This window comes from Aplysia californica, unplaced genomic scaffold (assembly GCF_000002075.1).
Source record: "Aplysia californica isolate F4 #8 unplaced genomic scaffold, AplCal3.0 scaffold00386, whole genome shotgun sequence".
NCBI lineage: Eukaryota > Metazoa > Mollusca > Gastropoda > Aplysiida > Aplysiidae > Aplysia > Aplysia californica.
The window spans coordinates 580316-597195 of NW_004797656.1; the positions used below are offsets into that span (position 1 = coordinate 580316).

The 16880-nt window shown below is 40.0% G+C and overlaps 1 protein-coding gene across 3 annotated transcripts; it reads left to right on the plus strand.

The window, feature by feature from the left end:
• Positions 1–1017: 1017 nt before the first annotated feature.
• On the plus strand, positions 1018–16339 carry LOC101848987 (ribonuclease P protein subunit p25-like protein). 3 transcript variants are annotated; one of them, XM_005103692.3, is made up of 6 exons: positions 1018–1282; positions 6759–6901; positions 8319–8411; positions 9693–9769; positions 13383–13457; positions 15463–16339. In XM_005103692.3, the coding sequence occupies exons 2-6, from the start codon at positions 6764–6766 to the stop codon at positions 15668–15670; spliced, it is 591 nt and encodes a 196-aa protein (XP_005103749.1). In that variant the 5' UTR covers positions 1018–1282; positions 6759–6763; the 3' UTR covers positions 15671–16339. The 3 variants fall into 3 exon arrangements, with proteins under 3 accessions (XP_005103749.1, XP_005103750.1, XP_035827047.1); XM_005103693.3 differs by having other exon boundaries at positions 1019–1421; XM_035971154.1 differs by lacking the exon at positions 1018–1282 and adding an exon at positions 2862–2883.
• The last annotated feature ends 541 nt before the right edge of the window (positions 16340–16880 follow it).

The following is a 16880-nucleotide window of genomic DNA, read 5'->3' on the forward strand; positions in this document are numbered from 1 at the left end:
ACGTACAATATAGGCACAGATAACTATGCATTGAAGCATTAGACCCACAATTTTATACCGTAGGCCCAAGGAGTTTACTTTTAATCTCCTTGCGTAGGCCCAAAACTAGTTTATTGATAAGGCCAGGCTGTGACAGGCGCAAAGAGGTTATAATAGTACTCAGAGGTCGCAGCTGTGACGTCACCCACGTAAATTCACTATGGCTGTGTAAGGCTACTCAGCTCGCTTTGTCGCCATTTTTGAGAGGATTAGAAACAGCGTCCCTCACAATGCCTAGGTGTTCATAGAGTTTGAAGCTCAGTTCAGTTTTATTTTAAGCTTTCTTTTTGTTTGCCGTTGTTGTTTAATAAGCTCAGTTCAGTTTTATTTTAAGCTTTCTTTTTGTTTGCCGTTGTTGTTTAATAAGCTCAGTTCAGTTTTATTTTAAGCTTTCTTTTTGTTTGCCGTTGTTGTTTAGTTACACAACATACACGCATACAGATTTAGAATACCGTCCCTGATTCCAGAGGGCCCAACGAGCGCCCCTATGTGGTCAGCAGTTCTAAATTTAGACATACTGTTTGAGCGCACACATAGCAAAATATTTCAATAAAATTATGTTTTGTATTTTAACAAATGATCATCAAGTCCTTCTCATTCACTTTTTCTGAATTTTACGCACCCCTATAATCCTATATGGCCTCACCCTGTAAAAGGCCTTATTTGCATTATTTGGAGATTATCTGGCTCATTGAAAGGTAAACAATCACAAGAATCCCTATGAGTACAATTTAGCAATAGGAAATTCACATGAAAAAGAAATCAACATCAAAAGACTTCGCAGAGTATCACTAATCCGCGATTGAAAAGGGTTGCTGTGCACCGGTGGCCTTTTATTCCTCTCAGGAATGGCGGCGCGGCCCTCAAGTTGACTCTCCTGACGTCACAGCCAAGATCTCTAGTTCTATTTATAACCTCTTTGAAAACGTGTGAGTTATAGATCTACAGGGTGCCCACTAGAATCTACAGCTGGATCGGGCAGATCACCCGACTCGATCGCCTGAAACTGAAAACAAACATGTCCGTAGAGGTATTTCCTTTTAAACGTGCTTATCCTAGTGTACAGTATGCCTATAACAAATACAAGGCTACATCAATGGGCAGTGAAAACAGAAATGAAACTATTCAGGGGAGTTAATTCTAATCGTTTTTTTTCTTCTGAGTTATTGTAGCCTAACTGGCAATGGTGTAGCCTAATTGAGATACAACAACGAGAAACAACATCACTGTCACAAACTCAAAGGTGAGGTTTGTCACAATCCAAGGCTAGCCTAGATTAGATCTAGATTTAGACTCAAGTCGTGTTTAATTGTAACCACACGATATTATTATAAGTGATGTGCAAGTGAGCCAGTTGCTGTAACCAAAGTACAAGCTGTATGGTAAGTTTTTAGGCGCTTTTTCGGTAGTTCCCACCCCGCAATTTTATTCACGGGTTTGGGCCACAAGAGTAGGGGGGTTTCAGGGGGCTTGCCCCCCTGACCCAATAAAAATAGGAAGGGGGGTTTCAGGGGGGCATGCCCCCCTGAATTTTACCATAATTTAATGTTTTGCAGTTGTTAGGTTTGATATCTTAGCTCACCGCGAATCAAACATCATATAGATCTAGATCTAGTTCTAGATCTAGATCTAGATCTAGATGTAGGTCAGGCTCAAATAAGGGGGGTGGGAACTACCGAAAAAGCACCAGTTTTTACTTAGATCTAGATCTAGATCTAGGTAGATTATCTAGTGTCAATTGCCACCGAGTGACGCGGTGGCAATTGACAAAAATTGACTTTTTGTCAATTGCCACCGTGTAAATTGGAGCTCTTTTGCGTTGGTGGGTAGATCTAGTTTATTGTGCTTGAGTGCTCGGTGTTGTGCGTTCGCCTCTCTGTCCCTCTGTGACTCTGTGTGCGTGTGTTTGAGTGTGTGTGTGTCTTTTCCTGACCCCCGTCCTCCGATTTATGAATTTCTGCTTGAGTTTGTGTGCGTTTGTGACCTTAGAACTTCTAGAATTGGTAAGATTGAAGAATACCGGACCAGCGGACTGACTTTGCCTATGTCTCAACCTTACGAATTCATGATTTTCCCGTTTTTAATATCACTCAATGGAGAATCTCGGACCGGTAGATCTATTCTCATTAAAATTTTGTCAGGGGGGAGACCCCCTTGAACCCCCCTCCCCCCTCCTCCATCCCAACCACCCGCCCCACCTACCCCACTTTCTCGCGCAATAATGTACGAGTGGTCCGGTATTCTTCAATCTTCCCCTAGAATTGCCTGTGTTGGTTCTACAGCAAAGTGTAGGCTAAGGCTAGCCTAGGCCTACGTCTCATTGAAAACACGCCAAGTTGGTACCGTATAGACTTTAGCTCTAGACTAGTCGTCCAATGAAATTAGTTGAGAACAAATTGACCCATTAGACACACATTATGTATAATGCTAAAGATAGTGTTGTTTTCAGACTTGACACCGCTTTACTCGGTGGCAATCGACAAAAAGTCAATTTTTGTCAATTGCCACCGCGTCACTCGGTGGCAATTGACGCTACCTTTTACAGTAACTTTTACTTATGCACCCGCACACAGATAGATGTGATTTGAGGGCTGGATCTAGATGTCTAGACTAGATATAGATATAGATCTAGATTATTCTAGATCTAGATCTATATTATCTAGATTCTTGATCTAGAGGAGAGGCAAGAGGTGATCTTGTGGTTTCGTTCGTTAAAGTCCACTTTCCATTTGTGTACCTCCAGAGAAGAAATCCAGAAGTCTTGATGACCGAAAAGGCAACACAAAGAAAAGGGGGGATGCAACCACATGCGATTAAACGTAGAAAGACGCAAACTATTTTTAGGTACGGTACCCATCTTGTTTGACGTCACACCAGGATACCCCTCCGATCACGTGACTACATCTAAGTATAGCCAACCGCATGGCACCAAAGATGGAAGTGTCTATAACGCTTAATCTACACCGCGCTATTGGAAGTTCTGATGGCCGAATAGACAGCGCGTCTGTGTCTGTGTTAGAAGTCATGCAATGAGTTTAGGAGCGGTTCGATTCCGGTCCCGGGCTATATTTTTTTTCTCTCTTTTCCTCCTCCCGACTGACCAACAGTCCCATAAATTATGATTTGTAGTAAATTGTAGAGCTGCTTTAATGAAGTTGTTTAAAAAAAAAAATTTAATGTATATTAGTGATGAAGAATGTAGGAGAGGGGGGGGGGGGGTAGATCTAGGTCTAGATCTAATCCTCCAGTGTCTTTACGACAATTTTCGTACAATTTCCATCTTTGGTGCCATGCGGTTGGCTATACTTAGATCTAGATGTAGTCACGTGATCGGAGGGGAATCCTGGTCTGACGTAAACTATTTTTAGGTAAGGAGGCCATCTTGTGTGACGTCAGACCTTGATATTGTTTCAAATCAGGGCTGAGCGAGCAAAACATTTTCCGTCTTAGATAAGTTAAGTAAGTCCTTCGGAAGGGAGCGGATTTTTCTTTCCGCTTCCGCGTTGGACAGGTTTCCGTTTTATACAGGTAATTAAAGAGGAATATATCAAGGGGGGAGCGGGGAGATTCCGTAAGGACAGGTTTCCGTCTTATACAGGTTTCAGTTAGGCAGGTTCGACTGTATTTAGAATATATAGGATTTGGGCTAGATGTAATGTTTTTTTAGTTTTATTTATATGCGAGTAGGTTGGTTACACTACCCTCTAAAGTTAATCTAAAAATAACATGATGTTAAAGTAAAAAGACACACATATGGACTCAGACTCAAGTCAAGATGAACTGGTGTCTCCATCTCTCACTCTCAGACTCTTTGTCTTTCTCTTTCAGCTCCCAGAACTTAAAAGTTAAGTAGAGTACTGATGATACCAATTTTACTTGTTTGTAATTATGTGCCTGTTTCAAATTCGTGTAAACTGACTAAACATAAATGGTAAACATGGAAAGTCTGAACCTGAAAGGCAATAACTTAGCTTTTACTTTTTTAATTTTACCAGGTAGGCTAAGTGGAGCGTAAGTGAATTAGAAAGAAAAAATAAGATGGTGGTCAGAAGTCAGATGGCTTAGAAATTTAAAGGAAATATATAGTGTGATTCATCCCCTATCTTTTTAATAAAGATGGCCAGGAAATATATGATCACTGAGTACCAAGCTAATAAAGCCCACACGGGTTGTAGGTCTAAATCGTAACGTAGTGACTATTCTCGGACTCAAGTCTGATTAAACAAAAATTATAATTGGACTCCAGCATGACGTCACTTCCGACTTCCTATGACTCAGACTCCGACACACACAACGAAAAAGTAATGATGATGCTGTAGTGGTGGTGGAAGTAATCATGATGCCGTTGACTAGTAGTGGTGCCCGGGGCTGGTTTCAATATATGTAGACCCTGAGTTGTCGGTTACCGTGTACGTAGACACTGCCATTGGGCTATGAGAGTGCAGTCTTTTGACTTTTGACACAGCTACACATTTCTAGTAAGTAATTCTAGTTCTAATTCTGGTTTCACGTAAAATCCGGTGACAATAGTTATATTGCAACCTCTTTACATTCACATAACCACTGAGAAGCCAAGTTCGAATAAATAAAACATTTTTGTGGGACCCGAGTCAGAAAACCCCATTTTCGGACTCGAATCCAAATAAATAAAAAAATCTAATCAGACTCGGGTCCGAATAGAGATGGCCAAATCCAAAAAAATGGCCTATAATTTATGATATTAGTATAATTTATTTATTCAGCTGAAATTGAATGCTTTTGTGACTTTTGACTTACATATTTAATTCAGTTGGCCATCAGTCTATCTTCACCTCTGTAGGCCTGAAGAAAATTAACTGAAATTGTCAGTTAGTCCTTTTCCCCAGCACCTGATATGTAGTGAAGTGCTGTGTGTGTGCTATACTTGAAGTTGAAGGCCTTGTGATTCATTTTATTCCATCATGGCTTCATGAGGTAAAAAAAGATCAGTTACCAAGTTTGTTGAAATCTACCATTCATTCTATGAACTTCCCTTGAGGACATATATATACATACAGTCAAACCTGCCTTAACGGAAACCTGTATAAAACGGAAACCTGTCTTAACAGAAATCTCCCCGCTCCCGCCTTGATATATTCCTCTTTAATTACCTGTATAAAACGGAAACCTGCCCAACGCGGAAACGGAAAGAAAAATCTGCTCCCTTCCGAGGGTTTCCCCTGTCTAAGACGGAAAATGCTTTGCCTGCTCAACTCTGATTTGAAACAAAACTGGCAAGTTTGGTTCCGCCGACTCTAAAATTAACGCTATGGCTATGCCACTGGGCGAGGAAGAGGAGTAGGGATGCAATTTGGGGGTTGATGTTAACCCATCATGTGAGCCCTGAGGGATGCAGATGGTCAGTGTAGTGTGGGTGTGAAATCTCACGACTTCCAGTGAGAGTGCTCGAGTAGCGAGCCACTGCGGAAAGTTTCCTGGGTCCAGAAGCCAGAGGTGTGAAATTAGATTGACCAATGCCTTCCGCTCTGATCGTACGGCCAGCCGAGAAAAGAGTTCCTCGAATCGTTGTTAAAATGGTGGCAGTGAGGGGTGGCATGGGTGGGTGGGGCTAAGGGTGGAACCAAAGGAGATGTTCAAACGTTTCTGTTTTTAATTAGTCAAACAGTGGTCCTATGAAAGGCAAGCACTGGTGGTAATTGGATAAGTAAGACAGTGACATTATCAGACAGGATAGCATTTGAGAGGTGTGAAGTTTTGACCACTGCTTGCCGATCGGACAAGTGATCCTTGATCCCACCGGCTTTGCCTTTGAAACCCCCCCCCCACCCCCCTAAATTCCCCTGTCTGAGACGGAATTTTTTTCTGGCTCCCTTGCGATTCCGTCTTACACAGGTTCAACTGTAGTATAGTGAAATCTGTTACTTGCACATATAAAAATATTTTAAAATCCTGGAGATTTCGCTATATATGCATGCTAGACTATAGATCCATATATATCTTTTCTCTCATGCACACATTTTTCACGTTCACTTACTGATTTTTTTTTGGGTTGGAAATTGTGACCTTAGCATTCACATACTTTTTCTTCTGTTTCTAAATATTCATGCCTATGGGTTGAGGTATTTGACTTGTTTAGTTTTACACATCTCCTGCAAGTCGAAATGATGACATTTTCACTAACTAAAACTCACAAATTGATCCTGCACGTATAGATGCTATCCTAACATATTTTTAACCCTTCCAGCCCCAAGCGTGTATATTTTCAGCTGCGCTTGTACCCCCCACTGTCCCAAGAGCGTATATATTCTGTTTCAGGGGGTACCGAATTTTTCGAAATTAGCGAACCTAATTAAACTTTAATTTTCATAATCTGTATTCATTGACCTTTAAACATTGTACGTTATTATCTAAACCTCATTACAAAGATACTACGGTACAACACTTTTTAGAATGCATACCTCTTTTTCTAATACTTTGCTGTATTGGCTGGGACTGGGTTTAGGGAGTGCACAAAAATGTCTGGGGCTGGAAGGGTTAATAATAGGTACTGTACACTGGGAATACACAAAAAACAGCCCTGCAACAACCTTTTGAAGTTGAAATTTATTGCTACTTTTACTGTAAACTGCAGCCACAGAGTAAGTATATACAATGACTCCAATGCAAATTTGTACTTAAATATAAACCATATACTGTGCTGTGTGGCTTGTTAATGATGTTGGTTTGTTTCTTTTCCATAGCAAAGATGGAGAACTACACTAAAGGAGAGACAAAGAAAGAATATGATCCTCCTCGGCTGTTTCTTGAGGGGGCAGTGGAAATGAAGGTCACAGGAGGGAGCAAAATCAGAAATTTGATGGGTTTTGCCATGTCTTCTATGGGGGTAAGGCTTACTGATATATTGTGTTTTGTCATGCACAAGTATTTGATTTGTGTTGTCTATGTGCACAGGATGACTATCTCAAGAAAGGGCAGAACGAACATGAACTTATTTGTGTTGACTTCCTTGTCTAGACTGTTAACACTATGCCCCCACAGGACGCCGATCAGCGACGGTAAGAAACCGTCCCTTTTCCTCATGGGACGCCTATCGGCGACGGTGTGATATAGCATGAACCGCATCTGTATCCTGGTCCGTGAGGATAAGTGTTGCCTGCTCTGCTCGCTACGTGGGTGAAAAGTGTTAAATGTTTTTCATACGTGGGTGGTTGATGGGTGCTCTGGTGTGGTTTGCTTCTTCTCTCCTGTCAAACATCTATAGTCTTTATCTCCCCACCTTTTTTGTGTTTGTTAGTTTGTTACTTTCTTGTAACACATCTAATCTTCAGCACTTATATGACCTTATTGTGTTGCAAGTGCCATAAAACACTTACTGGTACTAATACTAAATGTATGTATGTCTTTCATGTTGAAATGAAATTTGATGTAAAAGTAAAACTTTGTTGTAATTCTTTCCCTAAAGTGTATGTCTTAAACATTTATGTGCATAATGTAATGTTTGTGTAGTTTGTGTAGCTATGAGAGTGCGACTGCGGAAGAAAATTATGAAAGGATAGAGTCAAGCGGAGAGAGGACCACTTGCTGTGGTCGGGTAGTTTCAGAATGTAAACTGTACATGTCCTTCCTGGAATGTTCCCTCTACTCTTAGTTTCTTGATCAGAATTAACTTTGCCTAATAGTATGTGCAGTGTCTAGCACACTATTCCACTTCAACTGAAACTAAATAAAGAGTATGAAGTCAGTTGTAGAGTTGACATGTATGGAAAGGAATTTCTGTCCCAGAATTGCTTTGTCACGTGTCCCTATTTTTCATGTACCGATATTCAAAGAATTGGATTTCAAAGTTTTTGACTCCATTTGAGAAAAGTTTAATTAGCATGAATACAGGCCTGTGGTTCCCTTTTTATGAGAGATGACTAAACTTACTTGGAAGACAAGGAGTATAAAAGAATAAGACAAAAGGTAAGTAAAATATATATCAATGCCAACTTATTTTAAGTGTCTGTTCACAGTAGTAGAGATTCTATCACCAACTTTGTCCTGAATAAAGGTTTAGCACCCGCCTCTCTCTCTCTCTCTCTCTCTCTCTCTCTCTCTCTCTCTCTCTCTCTCTCTCTCTCTCTCCCTCTCCCTCTCCCTCTCCCTCTCCCTCTCCCTCTCCCTCTCCCTCTCCCTCTCCCTCTCCCTCTCTCTTTCTCTCTCTCTCTCTCTCTCTCTCTCTCTCTCTCTCTCTCAATTTAATTTTGATCATGTTTCTATTTCCTTGATATATACTTCTTTTTCATTTTTGCCCTACCAAGGACAAGTCTGTGAGACACATGACATGGAATGGAACAGGCAATGCTATCAACAAAACTATCTCTTGTGTTGAAATAATGAAACGAAAAGTTAAGGTTTGTATAATGTTTTGTGGTCATCCTTCTCTTGTCTTCTTTGGGTTGTATAAAAAGTAACCAACCTTTTAAACACTGTCCCTGGGTGGTTGGCGGGTGCTCTGGTGTGGTTTGCTTCTTCTTTCCTATCAAACGTCTATCGTCCTTATCTCCCCTTCTTCTTTTTTATGTTTGTTACTCTCTTGTAACACCTCTAATCTTCTGGCGCTCATTTGACTTTATGCAGTTGCGAGCGCCGTAAAACCTCTACTAAAACGAAACGAAAACACTGTCCCCCTCATTTAACTCAAACTTGGTTTGAAAGAATCCTCAGTTAGTGCAGACAATATGAAGATCTCTGTTTTCAGTTAGAAATTAGTTCTGTGTAAATTACCAGCTCTCAGTTTTAAGGAATGTCTGAAGTCATGAACGTTTCCGACTCTTTTAGTGCCTTTTTGGGCTCAGTCCCACATGTCGCACTAAATGGTCATCAACACTTTGCAGTCACACAGCCAGCAGTACAAAATACCCCATCTGATCACCCAGCCAGGAGAGTGACTGCAACGGACATCTCGGGCCTGTCCAAGAACTGCGTCAAGTGACCAGAACAGATAATTTCCACCATCGCATTACTGCGACAAGTGACTGCAAAGTGTTAAAGCGCTCTCATTGATCGTACCGCTCCATTATACCTTTCCTTTTTTCTGGAAGGGCTTTCAACCTTCATGAAAGTATGAGCAAGGTGCTTTTCACATGATGAGCTTACACATTGAGATATTGGATAGAACTATGATCAGACGGGTGGTTGGAGAGGGCTACTGGTAGTGGTAGGTCCTATTTCTTTCTGTTGCTCTATTGTTTCTAAGTGCCTTTCTTGCTTTATCCCAGCAGTATTTGGCTGTTGCTGTGTCAATGTGTTTTTTTTTACATAAGCAAATTGTTTGATCAGTGAAAGCATTGCTCTTTATGTTTTTGTTTTACCTTTTTTTTCCTCATACGCATTTCCTTTCCTGAACAGGAGGCTGTAGGGTGCATAATAGTAATTTTCTTGTGGTACTTTTTTTTCAGTGTTACTGCTACTGTTGTCCTAATCTGCTGCTCATTAAGTGTGACCATTTCAAGCTGACTTGCAAGAAATCAATCTCAAATAACAGCGACACATTGCTCACTTTGTATTCCCATGTTGCATGAGTTTTCCTAGAAGTGCTTTGATTTAAATTGATTCCTATGGTTTGTGAGCAATATGAAATTTAGCACTAGGCCAACCTGTCAAATGCTTTTTGTTTTGTTTACTGTGTTCAGGGGCTGCACCAGATTACGCAGATTGGATACATGCGAGTTGAAGACTTCTGGGAGCCATCGATTGAGGGTTTAGATACGTGAGTCTTTCTTTGTACTTTGTTCTTATGTAAACTCCTATTGTAAGACAAAATGTACCCTTTCATAAATTACTTTCACTGACACGAGGGGCTTCAAATTAAAAAAAATATAATTGTAAGTTTTGGTCAGAGCCAACTCTCCATTTTGTGGAACTCTTTACCTCCTTATCTCCAGCCTGCAGCTCGTGATCTGAACCCCTGTGCCGGTGAGCTGTTGGCAAGCCTCTTTTACAGGTTCATTAATTAGATGAAGAACTATTCAACTTGGTTCACTTGTTTTGATTTAATTTCCAATTTAGTGACATATATTCACTTTTAGATTTCGTGCCTAAAAAGGAGCGTCACAATGTGGGTTTACTTCCCTTGGAGATAAGAGGTTGAATTAGAACTTGATAACAACAGTGGAATGTGCTGAAGCCAAAATCTAGGGGACAGCTGGATTTTTTCAATTCAGGTGTTTTTGGTTCAGTAAGATTGCACAATTGTATGCACAAGGGAAGTAATTCATCACCCTAATCCTAAGAATTATGATATACACCAAGCTGTATCCCTTAGTTCTTGAGGCGAGATGACACCATCCCCATCAGCATTTCTTTAGATGTTTTGTTTCCTGTTTTTTTCTCAACCACCTGTAGGGTGTACTCATTGTGCTTTCTCTTCGACATTGTCAGCTTGCTTAATCGGCCGAACAGTCACACAGAACAGGCGAAAGAGTAGATAATATAAGAGTACTGCAACTGCACTATACCACAGACTATACTGTAATCAAGAGTGTGTGACTGTACTGTGCTCTGCGCCAGACTATGCATAGAGAAATGAGAAGGCCCAGTGTGAGTGACGTAGTGAAACATCACAAAACTTCACGTGCTCATATGTGTGTGAGCTAGCTTCTCAGGGTCAATAATTTCCATCACTATGCTTAGTGTGTAGGCCTGTTGATGTGTGTGATGAACGTACAGGTATGCAAAAAAAGTACACTGGCATCAGTGGTGGGGCGTAGTGAAGGGCTAAAAGGCTTGAACCCCACCTACTCCTACCCCCAACTCTTTCCCTTCATAAATGAATATTTCTTATAAACGAAATAATCAGTTAAGACAGTTAAGACCGCCTCAGAATCCTCCACCTTTAGTTGTATGCAGTGAACACACGCACTTGCTGTTGTCACTGCTTACAACTATAGTAACCTAACAGCGAATCAAATGTCTTTAGAGCTCGGCAGAGGATGATCCCATTCCCACGCTCCTTTCTTAATAAAAACTCTTCTTGAAAAAAGGTAAAAGAAACAAATGAAAGCCCACGAAAACTATTGTAAGAGAGGGCTCATTCTCTGCAAGCCCAAACAATGGGAGGGAAAGTTCTTGACACACTTTTCCCAGAGACCATTGGGCCCTTGTAAGGAATGTCTTGCTCTCTGCGACTACACAACCAAATATATTTACTATTTACTGTTGAATGTGTGTGTGTGAGTGTTTGTATGACACACACGCATGAACACACATCACATACAAACGCACGTTGCCAAACATATTTATAATTTTTTCTGAACAGACGAAATCTTGTCTTTGAACTCAACCTACCCTCATTTCTTAGCCCCACCCACATTTTGATCCACCCACCGCCACTGGCTGGCATTGTCTCTCTCTCTCTGGCCTGTAATCACCTCATGTGCGTTCCCCATATCTCTTTCTTCTGTTTTGCTGTCTTGGTGCACTTAAAATTTGGTTCTTTGCAATACTTGAGGGTGAAGATTAAGACGGTATAACCCTTGAAATTCGATGCGGTTTAGAAATAGGAGCATTTGGCAGATCGACAGTTTTCTTACAAAGAGACAAAAGAAGAAAGAAATTGGAGATTCTATTTTCTTTCGAATTATTGCTTATTTTAGATTTGTTTTCAGTTTCAGTAGATTCGATAGGTGGTTGGCAGGCGCTCTGGTGTGGCTTGCTCCTTCGTTCCTGTAAAGCATCTGTCGTCCTTATCTTTCCTTCTTTTTTGTGTATGTTACTCTTTTGTAACACTTCTAATCTTTGGCGCTTATTGTGTAGCAAGTGCTGTAAAACTCTTACTAAAACTAAGCAGATTCCACTGTAGTTACTCAAAATCTATTGGTTTTTAAAGTTTGTAGTGAGGTTTATCAATTTTTTTCTTTATTGTGTTTTCTGTGGTTACTGAGGCTGATTGGGATTGTTACTTTCCTTGTACGGAAGTCTCTGCTTGCGATCCCATTTCCTTCAGTAAGATTCTACTGTTTTAAGAAAACAGAATTTTTGCAAAACGTAAGTGACGCCCCTAAGATCCTGCTCATTTGCCGAGTTCGTGCATTTCTGATTATGAATTATGGAGCAATAACTTCGGTCACCACAGCTGATCAACCAAGCAGTGAAAATTTGCTATCATGGTTGTGTATTGACCATTGCATTGCTTCACAGATCATCCACTCTCTTGAATGTGATCACATCTCCGTTGTAAATCTCAGTGAGTGGGTACAATGTTTGCCGTGACACATTTGTTTTCCCCAAACATCTCTTTCGCATTATTTGAACCTTCCGCCTGAACTTACATCACCTGCTGGGTGGGTAGAGCCTACAAGGCCGCATCATACGGGATCACATTGAACTGTAAACTTGTCGGTGCTTTTGCTCCTCTGACCATCGCAGTTGTCTTTTATCTCTACGCTCAACTTTGCTAGACAGACTGGATTTTAATTAGTACAGTATTAGGCTTTATAGGTGCAGTCGCAACACAATGGTTCATCATGGCATGAGTGGGGAGTTCGTTCATAGATGGAAAGCTATAAATTTTGGACAGGTTAAGGGTAAGAGCAATGAGACCGACATACGTCTTGAGGTTCATGATTGGATAAGTGCAAATGGCATGGCTCGTGCCATTGATTGGTCATCAGGGTTAACCGCTTTGCTCGCCATATGTCAAAATTTACCCAGGGGTCACATCACTTCATTTTGAAGTAAGGGGAGATCATTTTCTCAATTATGGGCTTGACCATGATTCACCATGGATTATTCCTGGTGAATCAGCTGAGATCCTGCTTTTTCCTTGCTCCCAAGTACTGGGATCTTAGTCGGAGGCCTCGGCACTCTTTTTTAAAAACAAATAGTGTTCTGTTGTTTTGAAACTGGCTTCAGTAAAATTTGCTACATGCTTGATGTTTACTTGTCTTGCATGAAAGTCAAGAGAGAAAAAAAATTGAAGTTTACGAGCACTAACAAGTTTTTGAAAAAGCAGATTCTCAGTTCAGTTCAGAGTCCCAAAACATATATATTTATATATATGCAATTATTTGAAACTTATTGTTGTGCTGCAGTTTGACTATTTGAAGAACCAGAAGATACAAAATTTGATACTGTGCAACCTCTTTATCTCGACATCGTCGGGACCAGAAAAAATATCGTATAGAGAGGCAACCAAAAATTACTAATGATATATATATGGAAAAAATCGGGACCTGGGCACCATGTCGCTCTGCACAGGATGTCATTATATCGAAGGTCGTTATAGACAGGCTGCACTGTAGCTGAAAAAAAAAATGCAGAGAATGTAACTTGACATTTTTTATTTTACTGATTGTGCAATATTTTGACTTGTTTATTTTCAGGCTGAAGGTGAACACAAACATTCCAGCAATAAGCATACTGTTGTCCAAAGACCCTCTGGATTCAAATGATCCAAGGTAACGAATTAGATACTGACCACAAGAAATGGACTCCACTTAGTTGCTGTTTATGGTTTCTGAAATTGGTTACGCTCTGCTGCAGCAAGCTGACAAAACGCCTTAAAAAAATTTTACAGCAGTTTTGAGAAAAAGAGTTTTTTTTTGACAGCGTAACCATTGAAAAATAGAGGGCTTCCGAAATTCGAATTCTAATTTATTCAAAAACTAGTCACAGTTTCTTTTTTATTTTTTTCACACAAGCATGGTAACTGATCAGGCTTTCGATTTAGCAAATAAAAATTTTTGGCATGAAAATGAAAAAAGGCGTTTTGTCAGCTTACGACAGTATAATCCATTGTGTTGTAGGATGTAAGACCTACATCCTAAATCCTTTTTGGATTATTTTAAGATGCTTTCATGAAAAGACACGTTGCTTCTAGATTGCATGGAGATGTCATGGAAAATTTCATAACATGGTGCAGAACTCATAGTTTAATGAAATGAACCCTTTAATCTATTTAGGAAGTACCGTATAAAGTACTTTTGTTTTTGCAGCTTGGATTATGTTGCCAGTTTTTAATATGCCACATCTAGGATCTAGATTTGGTGGACTCCGGCAACAAATCAGATAACTTGACTTACTCGCCCCTAAACTTTGTAACTGACAAGTCAGCCTAAGGAGGACAGCATGCCTCTCTTGGTCAAAACCATGCATTTAGGCACGAGTGCGGGCCATCATTTAAATTAAATTGAAAATTGTTCTGCAGCTTGGCCAGCAGAGAAGATGTATAATTATTATTTCATTTTAGTTCCCTGTAACTCAGTGTGTATTTCAGTTGATTGGAAAAATCATTTGCAATGCTTTTGAAGAAAATAATTTATGTTTTCATTTTTAATTGTTACTATTGCTCTTGTTAATGTCCTGCGACTCACGTATTGTTAAGTTTCTAGTGTCATCATAGAAAAGAAGCTGCACATCATATAGACACTTACTCAGGGGCTTATGCTCAAAATCATGCCCATGAACATCCACATGTAGGTGTATTCAAGAAGAGATGGGGTTGTTTTTTTTTGTAAGTGTTTTACGGTGCTCACAACTGCTTAAGGTCATATGAGCGCACGAGACACATTAAACATTTTCAGTTGGTAGGAAATTTTGAATTTTGTTCAGGTGGCGGCCGAAGCCTGCTCTTATCGATTTTGGACCTCCAAGGAATCTTTATCAGGCTTAACTTGCACACGTGACATTCTGAGATTTTTCGCCCTTGTCCGAGAAGGCTAGGTATAGATCTTTAATACTTCTACCATAAGATCAGGGGTGTGGCTGAAAAACAGCTGTAAGAAGGAGCCAAGGAGTAGCAATAGGAAGGCTGCAGAAAGAGTCAGGAGCCCAGAGGAGGGGCAAAGGGGGTGGGGGGCAGAAAATGGTGACGAAAACAGACGACAGAACATTGCTAGAGAGCAGGAAAGAAGGTGAAAGGATACAATTTTAGAGAAGAAAATTTTCTGGCGCTATCCGGATTTGAACCCACGACCTATTGAATGAGAGGCAAACACCTTGAGCTCTAGGCCACAAGAGTCCCCAAGTAGAGGTAAACGCTGACATATGCACTAAATGTTAACTAGTGACAATACTAAAGGACAGAGGGGTTGCACAGCCAGCTGCTTTTAATTTAATGATTAATGGTTCATTTACAATTTGTTTCCTGGAAAGCACATTCATGTACTGTACTCTCAGTGTACTTGTTAACAAACTGGATGGGTTGTACATCATCATTCATCATCAGCATCATTCTAAAATTGTTTGACATGCCCCTTGGTGCACTCAGCACCTCCCTTTGTACTCACCTCTTCTTTCAGTGTCGTGTCTAATAACTTTGTGGTTTTCCTTTTTTAAAAAGTTCTTGATATCACTGAAGTGGTTATTTCGGAGTCTTGCTGTTTGTTGTGTGTGTGGATGGGGGGGGGGGGTGTTCCTTATTCTTCGTTGGAAATCATGTTGTTTATATTGTATTCCCATCAGTTATCAAGCTCCGGGTGCTACTGACGTGGTTTGGGCCGGCACATCAAAACGGCGACACCAGTTTCATTCCCATAAGAATAAACTTGCTGCTGTCAGAGATGTTAAGTCTGCTGCATCGAGACCAAAACGGGCAAAGGGAGATCGAAGAGATGGTAAAAAATCATCGGGAAAGAAAAAAGATGATGGGAAAACTATGGAGACCAGTTGAAGGAGCTGCTTATTAAATGAATATACTATTAGTCAATGAATATTTGGGCACTTTGCAATACACTCCTTTTGGAGGTAATAGATTGTGTATCATTACTGATAGCTATTTACTGGTTGGATGGACTGCTGCTGTTTGATAATGATCTGCCTTAAACAGTCTGGAGCCTTGAATCTAAATGTGTAATTGTAGTCTATGAAATAATGATCTACAGTTTGTATGTGAATTGAAATAGTTTCAAAGGAAAGACAGTAGTGTTAAATACAGTATTTCAGAATTTTTCTGTTTCTAAGACAAAAACACATTAGTTAAAATCATCAGTCAATATCATAGTGTTAGTGTTAGGGATGCATATCATTTAAGCAATTTTTTTTTGGTTCCAGCTCTTTTCATAGTGTCATTTGGTGTATGACATGTTTCTAGGCGAATTAACAGGCTGATCAATTTTTTTGACTTCCTATTATATAAGAAAAACTTATTTGTGTCTAGTTCTAGTTTTGCTGTGGTTACATTCAGCTCAAGTGATTGGAATCTGTCCATTTTTATCCTAATGTCTCCCAATTGATGGTCAAGAAGACAAATTTTTTGCATGGAGACACACATTTTGTGTGTGTGTGTGTGTACGCATGAAGAGAGAAAGTGCAAGTTAGAGGTGTGTTGTATATATTTAAAGAGAAAGAGAGTATATGTGAGGCAGCGGGGTGGAATCAGACTCTCGTCAATTTTTAGGCACATAGAGTTATTGGTATCATCTTAAAGCTTGTTCACTTGTCTTTATTTGGACGAAAAAAATATCCGTTTATCTTAAATACAAATCGAGATATTTGAAAATGAAGAAGGTGGGGGTCACCTGTTTTCAGAGGTAAAATTAGTGAGAAAATGGCTGCCAAAGATGAGATATTTCCTTAGCTTAAGAGTCCGTAGTAACTGAACATTTACATCTTGTGTGCTTTTCATCAACGTTTTTCAGAAAAATGCACATAGAAATGAGTTCTTCTATGGTCATGAAAGGTGTTGAGCCCAAAAACAAAAATCTGATAAAAATTCACAAACCTGCGGAAAAATGCAAGTTTCTTCACTTTGATTATTTTGACGAGAGCCTGATTCCACCGCGCTGCCTCACATATGGATTAACTGTTTGAATTTTTTAAATGTCGTATTTTGTGCTACAATGTATGTACAAATGACATTATATGTATGATTAAATGTGACC